The sequence below is a fragment of the Callithrix jacchus genome, chromosome 9 (assembly GCF_049354715.1).
Source record: "Callithrix jacchus isolate 240 chromosome 9, calJac240_pri, whole genome shotgun sequence".
Taxonomy (NCBI): Eukaryota; Metazoa; Chordata; class Mammalia; order Primates; family Cebidae; genus Callithrix; species Callithrix jacchus.
Genome location: NC_133510.1, coordinates 135,469,449 through 135,486,543, shown reverse-complemented (window position 1 = coordinate 135,486,543; position 17,095 = coordinate 135,469,449). Strand labels below are relative to the sequence as shown.

At 59.3% G+C, this 17,095-nt stretch overlaps 1 protein-coding gene across 2 annotated transcripts in view; it reads left to right on the top strand.

Annotated features, from left to right (window-relative positions):
- GALNT9 (polypeptide N-acetylgalactosaminyltransferase 9) overlaps window positions 1-17,095 on the top strand; it is a 123,339-nt gene that overhangs the window by 76,726 nt on the left and 29,518 nt on the right. For both annotated transcript variants that reach the window (XM_009004927.5, XM_035258265.3), the window contains exon 6: window positions 767-884. In XM_009004927.5, coding sequence (XP_009003175.3) covers window positions 767-884 — 118 coding nt within the window. The remainder of the gene's footprint in view (window positions 1-766; window positions 885-17,095) is intronic.

Here is a 17,095-nt window from a genome sequence, read left to right as displayed (position 1 = left end):
CGGGGGATTCACGGCACTGATACGTTCTCGGCACATGTTAGACAAAATATAACTGGCATATCAATGCGTGATTTCACAGCTATGGGGCCAGGCTAAGTCTGCTGACATTTTAGTTATTCGAGGAAGTGTGGTACGGCTGGCTGTGGCTCAACACGTCAAGCGGCATCGTTCAGTGTGCAATCAACAGGTTCTGTGAAGTTGAGCAGTGCACAACCTATACAACTGCCCATTGCAGCCCTGACTCCTGATTCACTGATAGGACAAAGCCTGGGGGAGGTGGGCAGGTGACTCATGCGAGCTGGGGAAACGATGTTCGAGGCAACCACAGGACTCCTTGGGTAAACTGATCTTTCTTCAGGGAGGTGGGGAGACAGGATCTCACTCTGTTGCCCAGGCTGGAGTGTAGTGGTGCAGTATCAGCTCACTGCAGCCTCAACTTCCCAGGCTCAAGTGATCCTCTCCCCTCGGCCTCCTTAAGTGCTGGGATAATGGGCGTGAGCCAGCACACCCGCCAGTCAATGTTTGTTTCAGCCCCCAACACTAAGCTGAATTGAATTCGGGTTCTGTCATCCGTCCGTGCGCAGTGCTGGACCAGGTTCCAAGGGACTCCATTCCTGGGTCTGGAGGAGCAGCGGCCCCCACCGTGGGCACAGGGACCTGAGTGCACAGGGAGGAGGCACAGGAGGGAGGGGTTGGGGCTCTCTCAGGCCGTCCCAGCTCATGGCCGGCATGGCGAGGGCCTCATGCCGACGTCTCTGCCTCCCAGGACCCCGGCCATGATCGGCTGCTCCTTTGTGGTAGACCGTGAATACTTCGGGGACATTGGGCTGCTGGACCCCGGCATGGAGGTGTACGGCGGTGAGAACGTGGAGCTGGGCATGAGGGTGAGTGTGGCCACGGCGTCCGGGGACAGTGAGGGTGAGTGTGGCTGCAGTAAGTCTGGGAATGGTGAAGGCGAGTGGCCATGGGATCCGGGGCTCCCGCTCAGGGTGCTGAGGTCTCTCCAGAGCCTGGGCTGAGGCAGCTGGAAGCTGAGCTGGTTGGCCAAGGCCCCCAAGGTCCCTGAGCTGGAGTAGGGGATAGGAGACGGGGCTACACTGAGTCTCTCTAGAAGCTGGGTGGCAGTGTCACTGAGAAATCCTGTAGCATCGCCAAAGATGGCATTTCCAGGACAACTGTATGTTTCAAGACCCTGGTTTTGCTGTTGTAGGAATTGCCCAGGGTGGGGGGCAGTGGATTGGAACCTTGTAAAAGTGGGTTCTTTGGCACAGGGGAGGGCAGCTGGGGGGACCCCAACCATATTCCGTACCTCTGTTTTGGCTGGGTGTGGAGGGCAGGGTGCAAAGGGAGGTGACGGTGCCTGGGGTCCCCATAGGAGCCATGGTGGGGTCCTGGGGTACAACCTGTGCAGAACTGGGGGGAATTCTGGGGTACAGCTGGGAAGGCCTGTGTAGAACTGGGGGGAACTGGGGTGCAGCCGAGGGGCCCTGGGGCACAGCTGGGAAGGCCTGTGTAGAACTGGGGGGAACTGGGGTGCAGCTGAGGGGCCCTGGGGTACAGCTGGGAAGGCCTGTGTAGAACTGGGGGGAACTGGGGTGCAGCTGAGGGGCCCTGGGGCACAGCTGGGAAGGCCTGTGTAGAACTGGGGGGAACTGGGGTGCAGCTGAGGGGCCCTGGGGCACAGCTGGGAAGGCCTGTGTAGAACTGGGGGGAACTGGGGTGCAGCTGAGGGGCCCTGGGGCACAGCTGGGAAGGCCTGTGTAGAACTGGGGGGAACTGGCATGCAGCTGAGGGGCCCTGGGGCACAGCTGGGAAGGCCTGTGTAGAACTGAGGGGTCTGAGGTACAGCTGGGAAGGCCTGTGTAGAACTGAGGGGTCTGAGGTACAGCTGAGGGGCCCTGGGGCACAGCTGGGAAGGCCTGTGTAGAACTGGGGGGAACTGGGGTGCAGCTGAGGGGCCCTGGGGCACAGCTGGGAAGGCCTGTGTAGAACTGGGGGGAACTGGCATGCAGCTGAGGGGCCCTGGGGCACAGCTGGGAAGGCCTGTGTAGAACTGAGGGGTCTGAGGTACAGCTGGGAAGGCCTGTGTAGAACTGAGGGGTCTGAGGTACAGCTGGGAAGGCCTGTGCAGAACTGGGGGGCACTAGGGTACAGCTGGAGGGTGCTGGGGCACAGCTGGGAAGGCCAGTGTAGATCTGGGGGGCCTGCGGTGCAGCTCGGAAGGCCTGTACAGAATTGGGGGGCACTGGGGTACAGCTGGGGGTGCTGGGGCACAGCTGAGAAGGCCTGTGTAGAACTGGGGGGCTTGGGGTACAGCTGGGAAGGCCTGTGCAGAACTGGGGGGCACTGGGGTACAGCTGGGGGGACCTGGGGCACAGCTGGGAAGGCCAGTGTAGATCTGGGGGGCCTGCGGTGCAGCTCGGAAGGCCTGTACAGAATTGGGGGGCACTGGGGTACAGCTGGGGGTGCTGGGGCACAGCTGAGAAGGCCTGTGTAGAACTGGGGGGCTTGGGGTACAGCTGGGAAGGCCTGTGCAGAACTGGGGGGCACTGGGGTACAGCTGGGGGGACCTGGGGCACAGCTGGGAAGGCCTGTGTGGAACTGGAGGACCCTAGGGGTACATACAGCTGGGAAGGCCCATGTAGAACTGGGGACCTGGGGAAGGCAGGCCTCAGCTCTGTGCCCCACGCCTTCCAGGAGCACAGGAGGCCCAGGCCAACCCAGCAGGCTCTCCCTGGCTATGTGCCCAACCACTTGACAAGGCCCATCCCAAAGGGAGAGCCGTGAGGCTCAGCCCCTCCGTTCCACCCTCTTCCCCATTTCAGAACTCCGACGGGTGGCTAAGAGAACTGATGAAAAGTTCTGCAAGAAGCTGAGTTATGAACGAGGGAATCCAGGGGAATCCAGGGTGGCGGAGCTCATTCTCCTCCTAGACCCCCCTAAGCTAAGACTGGTCGTCACCCCACAGGACAGGGGCTTCGTGGCACTGTGCCCAGGCCCTGCTGCTCTAGAGACCGGAGGCTGGTGCAGCCGCAGTGGGCAGGGAAGAAATGGAGGCGTTGGGCAGGCAGGGCCTGGGGCCGTCTCAGGACCACCGGCTCCCGCTCCAGGCCAGATGGAAGGTGGAGCTCAGTGGGCCCAGTGTCTGAGGCGGCCCAGCTGGGAATGTCCCAGGGCAGGACTCCTGGCCGAGGAACCCAGCGGCAGCACCTGCTCTTGGCACCACACAAGCAAGGGTGGCTCCTGCAGGGCACAGATGTGATGGCCCTGGGGTCAGGCCAGGTCTCTTGGGACCGTGTCGTGTGAGTGTCTGAGTCAGGTCAGGCCAGGTCTCCTGGGACTGTGTCGTGTGAGGGTCTGAGCTCGGGTCAGGCCAGGTCTCCTGGGACTGTGTCGTGTGAGTGTCTGAGTCAGGTCAGGCCAGGTCTCCTGGGACTGTGTCGTGTGAGGGTCTGAGCTCGGGTCAGGCCAGGTCTCCTGGGACTGTGTCGTGTGAGTGTCTGAGTCAGGTCAGGCCAGGTCTCCCGGGACCGTGTCGTGTGAGGGTCTGAGCTCGGGTCAGGCCAGGTCTCCTGGGACTGTGTCGTGTGAGGGTCTGAGCTCAGGTCAGGCCAGGTCTCCCGGGACTGTGTCGTGTGAGGGTCTGAGCTCGGGTCAGGCCAGGTCTCCCGGGACTGTGTCGTGTGAGGGTCTGAGCTCGGGTCAGGCCAGGTCTCCCGGGACTGTGTCGTGTGAGGGTCTGAGCTCGGGTCAGGCCAGGTCTCCCGGGACTGTGTCGTGTGAGGGTCTGAGCTCGGGTCAGGCCAGGTCTCCCGGGACTGTGTCGTGTGAGGGTCTGAGCTCAGGGGTGGTTCATTTCGTTTCTTTCGTGTTTTGCCCATGGGCTTGCTTCTATTCACAGAAAAGACTATCAAAAGCTAGTTTTTAAAAATGTGTGTGTAGTTTATTAAGTTGCGCCTTTCAAAACCTGTGTGCTGCAAGCTCGCAGTTCACCTTAAATATCCTATTATTACGGTCACAAATCCAATTAAGAAATATTACTATAGTATTACGGTCACAAATCCTTCCCGTGGCCCCGATTGGTTAACTGAGGTTGGACAGATCAAATAACACCGTGAAACAGCAGTCACTGCTTTTGTGCTTTTAGTTAATGAAATTCCCTTGAGCCTTTTAAAAATGACGCTTGTAAATGTAATGTTTTATTTTCTCCTAATCACCGTGAATGGCTGACATCACACCGAAATCCCCCGTCAGGCGCTTTAAACACTGAACGTAGACAGATCTCGAATTCTGCGAAGCATTTCAGAACCATTTGCAAATGCATTTCATCCTCTCATCCCGTCCGATCTTAAACTGCACGTCCAGAATCAATCCTCAGTGACACATTTTTAAATGCAAGCTGGAAGTTAATCTGGCAGGTTCTCTAATATTCCGACTTCCCCTAACTGTTGAGATTGTTGGGCACCGGGCTGCGACGGCTCTGCCCTGGACTGAACGCGCCCACGCGGGTGTCGGCTTCTCTCATCACCTCCCCGAATGCTCACCCTTCGGAGCAGGAGGCCAGCGGTGGGGGACCCAAGGAAGCCAAGGCCCTCAGAGGGACGGAGTGTACCGCAGAGACTGAGAATGGCCTGGGGAGGGTGCCAAGGACGGGCAGCACGCAGCCACCGCTGAGGCTGGAGAGTGAGGGAAGATGGGAGCCCGGGGGTGGAGACACCCAGCAGATGTAGTCTTGGGAGGCGGCCACTGTCGGCGGAGACAAGTCTCCTGTGCAGGAAGGCCCAGGGAGAAATGCCCCAACCTCCCCCAAACACGATCGGCTTCCATGGGCCAAACCCAGCTGCAGTGAGAGGCCAAGAGGCTGGGTCCTGGCACATCCCAGGCTCAGAGTGAAGCCGAGGCCACAGCGAACCCGTGTGGTGGGCAAGGGTCAGCGGGCCGGGGCGTGGGCACTGGAGCTCAGAGGACCTGGCTGCAGCCGACGGAATGCTCTCCTGGGTCTCTGTGACACAGGGGCCTTTTCTCTCTTCTCTTTTTTTGAGATAGTGTTGTCCTGTCATCCAGGCTGGAGTGCAGTGGTGCAATCTCAGCTCACTGCAACCTCGGCCTCCCGGGTTCAAGCAGTTCTTCTGCCTCAGCCTCCCAAGTAGCTAGGATGACAGGTGTGCGCCACCACGCCTGGCTAATTTTTGTACTTGCAGTAGAGACAGGGTTTCACCATGTGGGTCAGGCTGGTCTTGAATTCCTGACTCAGGTGATCTGCCTGCCTCAGCCTCCCAAAGCGGTGGGATTACAGGCATGAGCCACTACACCTGGCCGACATAAGGGCCTTTGTGACAGCCTGACTCCTCCGAGGGGCAGGGGAGCCTGTGTCACCACTGGTTCTGTCTTTCACTTTTGTCCCCTGACACTGTACAGCCGCAGCCATGCCTGGTGTTTGCTGTTCCCTCAGCTGACTCCCAACCTCTCTCCCTGGCCTCCATCTCTCCCTGACCTCTCTCCCTGGCCTCCATCTCTCCCTGACATCTCTCCCTGGCCTCCATCTCTCCCTGACATCTGTCTCTGGCCTCCATCTCTCACTGACCTCTCTCCCTAGCCTCCATCTCTCCCTGACATCTCTCCCTGGCCTCCATCTCTCCCTGACCTCTCTTCCTGGCCTCCATCTCTCCCCGGCCTCTCTCCCACCCTGGGGGTGTGGCAGTTTTCACCCTGGTGTCTTGTCTGGCGGTCAGAGTTTGCTCTACGGTAGGAGACAGGCTGAGAGCCAGAATCCTATTCTCCCGGCTAGGGACAGCAGCTCACCTGTCCCCATCCCCACGCCCCCACCCAGCCCCAGCCCTGCGGGGCCCCCGAATGCTGACCACCGCTTTCCAGTCCCCCAGCTCCTTCCCTGCTCCTGCCTGGGGAGCTCAGAGCACTACAGATGTCGGAAGCTGCACTGTGGTCGGAGTGGCTGCCCCGAGGCCGCACCGCCCCATCTGTCCCCGTGACCCTGACCACACGTCCCTGAAGTTTCCCTTAGCATCTTTCCTGTTGAGCCCACTGGGGTGAACTTTTTTTCTCGTAGGGCATGGTCAACACAGGACTCTTCCGAGAAATATTTAGGATGCAAAGCTGGCAAGGACGGTGACTGGCGGGTGACGGGTAGGTGGGCTGGGACAGCAGCTGATTCCCAGTCCTCTGGTGGGCAGGACCTTCACAGGGACAGAAGGCCAGGTGTGTGTGATGGTGCGTGGGGGCGACCTGCAATGGATGCGGAGTTCCGGGGGCCCCAGGACAGCCAGGTGGGGCTCACAATTGGGGTTAAAGCATGAGAGGTGGAATGGGGACCGTGCAGAAGCCATTTGAGGGAACAACAGAGGCAGGAGAAATGGAAATAGAACCAGGGCCTCCAGGGAGCCAGGCGAGGAGACGCGCGGTGTCTGAAGGGAAGGACAGACACCAGAGCTGCCCCTGTGAACCCAGCTTCGTTTCCCCAAAGAGTGGATGCCCTGACCTTCAGGAACCAGGTCTGTGATGCGGGGCCCCCACTAGGGGCCCTCTGGTCTGTGGAAGAAGGCAGCTTGGGGGAGTCACCTGCAGGGGAGAGAGTGTGGCCCCGGGACCCACAGCCAAGCCCCAGGTGGACAGGGAGGCAGGCACCCAACTCCTGGGGAGGTGGGGGCTCTGGCATGGGAAGAGGGGTGGGAATTCTCCCCTACGGAGCTGGAGAACATTCAGGAAGAAGAGCAAAGGAAGGGCCCCTGCAAGAGAGAGCTAAAAGGATGGGGAGGACTGGATGCTGAGGCTGCTGTGGGTATGGACAGCCCCAGGAAGGATGTGTGTTGTGTGTAAATGTGTATAGATGGCCCGAGGAAGGATGTGTGTTGTGTGTAAATGTGTATAGACGGTCCCGGGAAGGGTGTGTGTTGTGTGTAAATGTGTATAGACGGTCCCGGGAAGGATGTGTGTTGTGTGTAAATGTGTATAGACGGTCCCGGGAAGGGTGTGTTGTGTGTAAATGTGTATAGACGGTCCTGGGAAGGGTGTGGGGTGTGTAAATGTGTATAGATGGCCCCAGGAAGGATGTGTGTTGTGTGTAAATGTGTATAGATGGCCCGAGGAAGGATGTGTGTTGTGTGTAAATGTGTATAGACGGCCCCAGGAAGGATGTGTGTTGTGTGTAAATGTGTATAGACGGTCCCGGGAAGGGTGTGTGTTGTGTGTAAATGTGTATAGACGGTCCCGGGAAGGGTGTGTGTTGTGTGTAAATGTGTATAGACGGCCCCAGGAAGGATGTGTGTTGTGTGTAAATGTGTATAGACAGTCCCGGGAAGGGTGTGTGTTGTGTGTAAATGTGTATAGACGGTCCCGGGAAGGATGTGTGTTGTGTGTAAATGTGTATAGACGGTCCCGGGAAGGGTGTGTTGTGTGTAAATGTGTATAGACGGTCCTGGGAAGGGTGTGGGGTGTGTAAATGTGTATAGATGGCCCCAGGAAGGATGTGTGTTGTGTGTAAATGTGTATAGACGGCCCCGGGAAGGGTGTGTGTTGTGTGTAAATGTGTATAGATGGCCCGAGGAAGGATGTGTGTTGTGTGTAAATGTGTATAGACAGCCCCGGGAAGGGTGTGTGGTGTGTAAATGTGTATAGATGGTCCTGGGAAGGGTGTGTTGTGTGTAAATGTGTATAGACAGCCCCGGGAAGGGTGTGTGGTGTGTAAATATGTGTAGATGGCCCCAGGAAGGATGTGTGGTGTGTAAATATGTGTAGATGGCCCCAGGAAGGATGTGTGGTGTGTAAATATGTGTAGATGGCCCCAGGAAGGATGTGTGTGGTGTGTAAATGTGTGTAGACAGTCTCGGGAAGGGTGTGTGGTGTGTAAATGTGTGTAGACAGTCTCGGGAAGGGTGTGTGGTGTGTAAATATGTGTAGATGGCCCCAGGAAGGATGTGTGTTGTGTGTAAATGTGTATAGATGGCCCCAGGAAGGATGTGTGTTGTGTGTAAATATGTGTAGATGGCCCCAGGAAGGATGCGTGTGGTGTGTAAATGTGTATAGACAGCCCGGGAAGGGTGTGTGGTGTGTAAATGTGTGTAGATGGCCCCAGAAAGGATGTGTGTGGTGTGTAAATGTGTATAGACAGCCCCGGGAAGGGTGTGTTGTGTGTAAATGTGTATAGACAGCCCGGGAAGGGTGTGTGGTGTGTAAATGTGTGTAGACAGTCTCGGGAAGGATGTGTGGTGTGTAAATATGTGTAGATGGCCCCAGGAAGGATGTGTGTTGTGTGTAAATGTGTATAGACAGCCCCGGGAAGGGTGTGTGGTGTGTAAATGTGTGTAGATGATATTGCACATTCCTCTTCTGCTGCTGTTTGTGTTCTGATAACTTGTCAGAAAAGAGGATTCCAGCAAGAAATGGTAAATTATAAACAGAAGAGAGAAAGAAAAACGAGGCAGAGAGTGAAGGGGAGCAGCAGCACCGCTGGCTTCCGAGTGAGCACCCCTGGGTCCCAGGTGAGCCCGGCCTTCCTTGCCCCATTCTGAGCGCTGGAGGAGCCTGTGGAAGCCGGGCTCACAGGCTGTGTCTGCGCTTAACAAGCGAGGCTGGAAGCCGAAGGGCCCCTCCCAGCAGCCACGCAGCCAGCATGGGGTGCACAGCGGGGTCTCCCAGCAGGCCAGAGGCCAGCGCTGGGCTGGGGCTGCAGGGAGGGGCCTGGCGACCTGCAGCCCGAAGGCTGCACCCCGACTTGGCCATATTTCACACCCCCTGTCCTGCAGGGCAAGCGCCCCGTCTACCCCGCCCCGCTGCGTGTAGGGAGGGGATTCCTCTCCAGCAGCCTCCACTAAACAAGGTTGTTCTCCGTGGAGCGTCTGTTGAATATTAAGCAGGACCTAACCCTCCTGATAGGCCCGAGGGGAGCAAGTCTATAAATTGCCAAAGGCTGTGGCTCTCCCCGCGTTTGGCCGGCGGGGGCGGGGCCCGGGCAGGGGCGGGGGCGGGGCCGGGGCACAGGGGGAGCCTCTCAACCTCTGATCACTCCTCTCCCTCCAGGCTGTGCTGCCCCCTCCATGGGGAGGTGGGGGGCGGGGGGTGGACTAGGGGGAGGAGGGACCTGCCTGCTGACCCCGGTTCCCACACGGCTGGGTCAAGAAGGGGAAGGGAGAGCCCAGGGTATCCCCCTCTCACTCCAGTCCTGCCCTTGGTGCTTCCAGGCTCCTGGGCTCTGAACCCCCATCCCCAGGGCTAGGCAGGCTCTGAACCCCATCTTCGGGCAGGGCAGACTCTGAACTCCATCCCCAGACCAGGCAGGCTCTGGACCCCATCCCCAGACCGGGCAGGCTCAGGCCAGCTCATCTGCCCTCCCTGTTTTAAGGGGACACAGGCGTTCACATCATCCTCTCAGGAAAGCCACACAGTCTCCAGGACTAGGCCTCCCCCTCCACCTGAAAAGAGGGCAGGGCTGGCAGGCAAGGGAGGCGGCCATGCTGGGGAAGGAGGGCAGGAGGGCGGCCACAGCTCAGGGAAGCAGGGAAGGAAGAGGAAGGGATGTCCCTGGGGGCAGCAGTGCCCAGTGGGAGACGGAGGGTGAGGGGTGCGTCTTGGGGATTCATTCCTGGCCGATGAGGGAGGAGGACGGAGTCAGAGGCTTTGGCCACTAAAGAAAGGGCCAGGAGAGTCAGGTGTGGGTCCAGCGTCCTGGGGTGCAGGAGCCTCTGCAGACACCATGTCCCACAGACACCAGATGGCCTCGCAGTGAGGGGGTGGCGGGGGGCAGTGGGAGGGGCAGGCAGCTGTGCGGGGCCAGGCCCCTCCCAAGAGAAGGCTTCCCCCTCTGCAGCTCTCTCTCCATGGTCTTTCTGTATCTCTGTGTCTCTATCTTTGTGTCTCTGCCTCTCTTTGTGTCTCTCAGTCTCTCTGTCTCTCTATGTCTCTTTGTCTCTGTCTCTCCCAGTCTTTTTGTCTCTCTCTATCTCTGTTTCTTTGTCTCGGTCATTCTGTCTCTGGGTCTATGTCTGTCTCTTTGTCTCTGGGTCTTTCTCTGTGTCTCTATCTCTTTGTCTCTCTGTCTCTATCTCTGCCAGTCTTTCCCAGTCTCTCTGTGTCTTTCTGTCTCTGTGTCTGTCCGTCTCTCTCCCTGTTCCCCACTCCCACACAGCTGCTGGGGTCTGAGAGACAGCAATGCTGTGTAGCCCCCACCCCACATCAAGATAAAAAACATTCCCCCTCATCCTGAAAAGTACCCCGTTCTCTTCCGACCTTCCTGGTTGTTTCAGGAGGAAACCGAGGCCGGGTTCCGGGTCTCCTCTAACTCAGCAGTCCTGGCTTTTGAGTGCCCTTGCTGACTGCGGTGCCGACCACTTTAACCGCGGCACGTGCTCCGCCGCATTTATTTGTTTAGTTCTCTTTCATTTTTGGCAAGAGATAATGGTCCCCTCGTAAGGCAGTGATGAGTCTCCTGTGGAAATTCATGCCGTTACCCTTTGGGTGGAGTTACAGATGCGTGTTAGGTAAATGGTAGCTTGTCCCGGGCAGGTGGGCGGCGTGCAGATGAGTGGCAGGAGGGATCAGGCTGTCATACTGCCAGCCCCTCTCACAGCCTTGGGGAGGAGCTGAGGCCCAGAGAGGCTGTCTGACCTGCCTAGGGCCACACAGCGGAGAGATGTGAGACTCACACTTAGGCCCGCCCAGCTCCGCCTCCCACAGGCCGAGGTGCAGGTCAGCCAGGTGAGGAGGCCCCATTCCTAGGGCAGCCCCTCCCGTGCCCGGCCCCTCCCTCGGGGCTGTCGTAGGCATCTGCAAAACCGTGGTCTCTCCTGCGCCGGCAGTGGCCCGCTGTCCCGGAGGCCTTGACGCCCTCGCCCCACAGCTGCCGCCCTGGCCTCCACCCCCCTTTACAGGAAGCACTAGAGGGGTTACCAGTGTGTCATCTCCACGTCCTCCTGCCAGCCCCTCCTGAAGACCCCATCCAGCTCCGTCCCCCTTGCCAGTGACCCTGGAGCCACCTGTAAAGGCCAGTCCTCAGTCTCTACTGCAAGGGACCCAGCAGCCAGCCGTGTCTGTCATGGGCTCTGCGGCGATGGCCCCTCTCTCCTGGGTGGCCCCTGCCCACGTCTCCTCAGCTGTGGAAGCGTCCGCCAGGCTCATTTCCGTAAGATCATGCCTGTGTCCCTCAAGCCACCGAGTTGTGGAATTCGTGGCCGCCACAGGAAGCACACGCGACGCCCACCTGACCGGGACTCCCCCACTCCAGCGTTGCTGCCGACTCCCCTGAGCTCCCGATTAGGGGTTCTGTCTGCTGGGGTCACAGATGTGTCCTGATGGCCTGCGTCTGGGCTGCACCCTGGGGAGAGGTGGAGGCCCTGAAGCTGGAGGGCAGCAGGGGCAGGCCTGGCATGGGGGTCCCTCATGCAGAGGCTTTGGGTCAGTTGCCACGGATGGAGGGTCTCACCCCTGCCCCCACCACAGGCCTGGCAGATGCCTCCCAGCTTGAGTCAAGTGCTGCCCTGACTCCCTCACTGGAGGCTGTGCAGTCCCCCGAGCCATCCCAGCTGAGCCGTCTGTGACAGGGTACCAGGCAGGCGAGGGTTGCCTTCTCATCCCCAGCCAAAGTCACAGAGCAGAAGAGCCTCTCAGCTGAGTGCCCAGGTTCCTGACACATGGAGGGTGAGATACAGTGGCCGTCGCTTGGGGACAGTAGATCCCGGGAGCGTCTACTCTGCCCAGGGGACATCTGCTGTGCTGCAGAGGGTCACCTGAGTGAGGGGGAGGAGGGAGGGAGGGGCGCGTGGTGGCCGACGTGGGTGAGGGTTGTGTGTGGGAGGCTGTGCCGCAGAGGGTCACCTGAGCGAGGGGGAGGAGGGAGGGAGGGACGCGTGGTGGCCGACGTGGGTGAGGGTTGTGTGTGGGAGGCTGTGCCGCAGAGGGTCACCTGAGTGAGGGGGAGGAGGGAGGGAGGGGCGCGTGGTGGCCGATGTGGGTGAGGGTTGTGTGTCGGGCACAGCTCTGTGCTCATTTCATCAGCACCCTGCCTTGCACCCTGCCGTCACCCCAGTTCACAGCTGAGCAAACCAGGCAGCTTCCAAAATGTGCCCAAGAACAAGCTGTGTGGGGTAGAGCCAAGGTTTGCGCCAAGGGTCCTAGAGGCGGTAAGAGCAGGACCTGCGCTGGGGGCGCCAGCCGTGGGGGACGGATTTCCAGAAGAGCAGGAGAAGCCAGGGCATAGCTCCGAGGTGGGGAAAGGCACCCAGTGGAAGTCAGGCTGCTCACGGGGCAGCCCCGGGCTCCCAGCGAGGGCGTTCTAGGAGCAGCCAAGCTTGTGATGGTCTAGCCTGGGAATTCCCAGAACCTCATCACTGCATTTTATTGATCAGGCAAGTCCTCAGCCCCGCCAGCCCAGACCTAAAGAGAGGGAATCAGCCTCCACCTCCAGTGGGAGGGCAGCCACGTGCCTATGGACTCTGTCACCCGCCACACCTGTCCCTGCCCCCAGCTCGAAGCAGCAGCTCAGAAGCCGGGCTGCAGCCATATTTATACCCACTCTAATTACATGCAAATTAGGGGACGGATTATGCAGGCATTTCTAGGAAAAGGGTGGTGACTTCCAGGTCACTGGGTTGTTGCCATGGGAAGAGTGGTAACTTCCAGTGTTGCCATGGCAACAGTAAACTGACCTGGCACTGGTGGGCATGTCTTGGGGGAGGTGCTTCCACCTGTGTTAGGCAGTCCTCAGCCTGGTCCGGGGTCTGAGCCCCACCATCTCCTACCTTATCTCCACTCAAAACTGACTTCAGAAAGGCAGCCCCGACCACTCCAGGCCACACCTTCCCTTTTCTTTGTCTCTGGCTCTCAGCTCCAATGACCGCACCACACACAGTGCCTGTGGTACCCAGCTCCTCACTCCTCCTCCAGCACCGTCCTCTGCCCCACATGGGCCGGCTCCACACTGTCCCTCTCACCCATCGAGCTGTGGCCCTAGCGCAAGCATCTGTCACCACTTTCAGTGCCTGGAACTCTGTGAGGCTCACAGAGACTTCCCCGAATGGAGGTTGGGAACCCTGCAGTGTGGTCTGCCTGTAACCAGCTCAAGGGAGGCTGAGACGCCAACAAAATAAATCAATCCGTAACCCGGTGTTAACACATACCTCACCCTCACATGTCAGCCAGTCCCTTACTGCCAAAATATGCCACGTCCCAGCCACAAGAGGAGTCCCAGCCACAGGAGGGAGTCCCAGCCATGGGAGAAGTCCCAGCCACAGGAGGGAGTCCCAGCCACAGGAGGAGTCCCAGCCACAGGAGGGGCCCCAGCCACTGGAGGGAGTCCCAGCCACGGGAGGAGTCCCAGCCACAGGAGGGAGTCCCAGCCACAGGAGGAGTCCCAGCCACGGGAGGGGCCCCAGCCACGGGAGGGGTCCCAGCCACGGGAGGGAGTCCCAGCCACGGGAGGGGTCCCAGCCACAGGAGGGGTCCCAGCCACAGGAGGGAGTCCCAGCCACAGCAGGGGTCCCAATTATAGGAGGGGTCCCAGCCACAGTAGAACAGGGGCCTCGCCCCTCCGATCTAAGGGCTGTGGGGAAGAGGTTATGCAAGGTGACCTTCTCATCCGGCTCTGTGAGGGCTCTCCTGCCACAAGGGCCAGGTGGGGTGGCCTTGGCCATGGGCGGGTTAACAGGGCTCCCCGTCCTACATGGGTCATGGGGCTTTTTATGCCCGATGATCTGGCAGCGAACACCAAGGCGCTCCCAGACGCACCAAGTCCCCACTGCAGTTGGTTTGTGCTCCAGCTCTTCTGCCTTGCAGCTAACCACCTCAAATTCAGTGGCTGAAAGTGACCATTTCATTTTGCTCACAATCTTGTGGGTCAGGAACTTGGGAAGGGCGGGAGCTGTCCTGTGCAGCGGCCCCCATCACAAGGCTTGAAGGCAGGATGTCCAGCAAGGGGCACGCGCGCACGTGGCAGGAGACGTGCAGCCTCTGGAGGGTTCTTTGGGGGGGGGGTGACTGTGCGCAGCCTCTCCACGCTGGGCTTCCTGGTGGCATGTGAACTTTGGTGGCCCAGGCGGGAGTGATGATGCCTTCCATGCCCCGCCTTGGATGACCCAGTTGACAGACACAGCCACACACCTGCCCAGGTTCAAGGGGGCAGGGCCGGGGCCCAGGTCTGCATGGCAGGAAGCTCTGGGAACGTGCATTCTTTGTCTCACTGCTCTTTGCTTGTTCAGTAGTGAGGTGGCTGATTTGGGGGCCAGGAGCCTGTGACTCCACCACTGATGGACAGTGACCATGAGCAGGTGCCTTAGCTTCTCTGGCCTCAGCTTCCTCATCTGAGCAAACGTTCCTCTATAAGATTAAACCAATGAATGCCTGTGGTGCCCTGAGCCCCAGCCTGGCACCTGGTCAGTGCTTCACAAACACCAGTTACCGTGACTTACATCGCACTTGGAACATGGGGAGGGGGCTGGTGGATTCCTAGCTAAGGACTTGGCACCCTTCGGGCAACGTGGCCTGAGAAGGGCGGGGACAGCCCCACTGGAGCCCAGGCAGCCTCCCTCCCAGCCTTGTCCGAGTCACAGCGCTCATGTGGGCAGGGACTTGCCTTGGTGCTGAGCCCGAGAATGGCCCTGGGACCTGCAGCGGGCCACGGCAGAGTCCCAGGTGTTAGCGAATGAACAAATGAATCTTCTGGAGAGTGGCTTGTGCTGGGGCCCAGGACAGGTGGGGTGTCCAAGGGAAGCGACTTATTCATTGGTTGAACAGATTCCTTCTGAGTGAGCTCAGGTTCTGCAGAGGGCAAAGCAGACAACGAATGTGCCTCGTGGGGCTTCCCTAAGGCGAACCGAGGCGTCCCGGGGCATGGGCTCCACGGTGTGGGGAGAGTCCCAAGCGGGGGAGACCGGGGAACGGAGCTGTGACCCGTGAGCCAGGATGGAGGAGCAGAGGCAGCTGCAGGGAACAGTGTTCTCGGCAGAGGCATCAGCAAGGGCAAAGGCTCTGTGCCCTGAAGCTGGCATGTGCTGAGGCAGGGTGGCCCCCCAGCCCATGCACTGACACCGGCCTGCACCCCAGACCACATGTTCTGCCCCGGGCTCCACACCCGTGTCTAACCCTCCACACCGGAGGCCTCTCGGATCAATTCAGCCCAATTAGAGGAGTGGCCTTGGCCATGGGCGGGTTAACAGGGCTCCCCGTCCTACATGGGGCCAATTTACATTTCTTGGGGCCAATTTACATTTCTGCCGAGGTAGAAGCCCCAGGGTCTAACGAGGAGACTTCTAGAGCCAATTAGAGGAAGATGAGTCCGAGGCGTCCGTTCGCTTGACGAAGGTCAGAACGGAAGAGAGAGGTGGAGCCGGCGGGGAAAGCGTCGCTTCGCCGTCCTGAAACGTTCAGGCCACTCCTCGGGGGTGACAGGAAAACGTCCTCTCTTGCAGGGAAGGTAGCTCCTGGACCCTGGACCCCCGAGACCCCAGCGGCTGAGGGGCTGTGTGAGCGTCAGCGTGTGGGGCCTGGGGGCAGCTTTGGCCATTCTCCCAAGGGCGGGTTCATCCAAGATCCTGTTAATAAGCCCTGTCTGGCCAGAGGCAGAGAGGCGTCCCCTTCCACTGCGGAGGGAGCGAGGAGGTGCTGCTGGGCTGCCCCGCCGCCCACACTCAGGGAAGGGGGTGTCTCCTTTCGGCATGAGTGGAGGGCAGAGGGGCAGGCTGGATGAGAAGCCCTGTTTCTGTTCTCTAGTGCTGCTTTCTCGACGGGCTTGTTCCAGCTGCAGGTGGTTGGTGCCTCCCCCGTGCCCCCTCCCGGGACCACACGTGGTGTCCTCACCATGCCTAGCACCCCCACTTCCCAGCAGACCCCAGGGCAAGGCGGGCCCCTCACCTCATGCAGCCCCGCTCAACCTCAGCAGGTCAACCAGGCCTCCAGGCTGCAGGGGGAGACAGATAGGGAAACTGAGGCTCAGAGCAAGGAGGCATGGGGAGGGGACCGGGGGGGTCTCCGTCCATTTGTGCATCCCTGTGGAGAAGCCTCACTGAGCATGGGGGTCTTCAGAAGACGCCACGACATTGCCTCCAGACCCTGCCTCTCCCTGTTAACCAGCAGGCCCCCCTCCCTCTGAGTCTCCATTTCCCCATCTGTCACTAAGGATGACAAGCGACCACACCCTGGGGCCCTTAGGGTTAGACGCTGTGGGGCTCTCCTTGCCCAGAATAGAGCACGCCTGCAAGAAATGCCCCTTATCACCACGTGCAGACATTCCTTACAGAGCACTTTCCTCTTCTTCAGAAAAACTGTTTTAGATGTAAAAGCACTGGAGACACGTTAACCAGAAAATAAAAACCACCCCAGTTCTGCCTGTGTCGGTCCGAGAGGGCGCTCCCTGGAGCCCGCCTGCGGAGTGTGCCCGTGCGGGGGTGCTGCAGCTGCGGTGCTGCTGGCACCAGCACGGGCACCGGCACCGGCTTCGGAGGAGCCGTGGCCAGTGGGCCGGGGTGCGGGCCTTCATCTGCGGGTGCACCTCCTCACACGCCGGGGCCCCGGGGCTCTGCCGGTGAGCATGGCGACCATCCGGAGCCTCTGCTCCACCCGCCGCAGGAACAATCCTTCCTGTGTCCGAGTCTCTCCTCACGGCCTGGCCGTCTCCTCAGGCTGGATTTCTACAGGCGAAATTGCTGAGTCAGAGGAAACGCATATTTTCATGGATTTTAATACAATTTGCCAAATTCGCCTCCCTGCCCCCCCCCCAAAAAAGCTGCGTGTCTGGCTTGTATGTATGTGTGGGGGCTGTGGTGTGTGTATGTATAGTGTGTGAAGTGTGTATAGGGTATTTGTGTGGGGATTCTACACTGTGAGGGGTGTGTATAGGGTGTGTGTGGTGGCATGTATGTCCAGTGTGTGGGGTGTATATATGGGGCATATGTGTGGGGTGTGTGTGTCAGGAGTGTATGTACAGTGTATGGGATGTGTATGTGGTGTATATAGGGTGTATATGTACAGTATGTGGGGTGTGGGTTGTGTGGTGTGTATGTGTGGTGTGTGTACCCTGGGGTGTAGGTCATGTTGTGTGTATGTGTGTGGGGTGTGTGTACAGTGTATGGGGTGAGAGTTGTATGGCATGTATGTG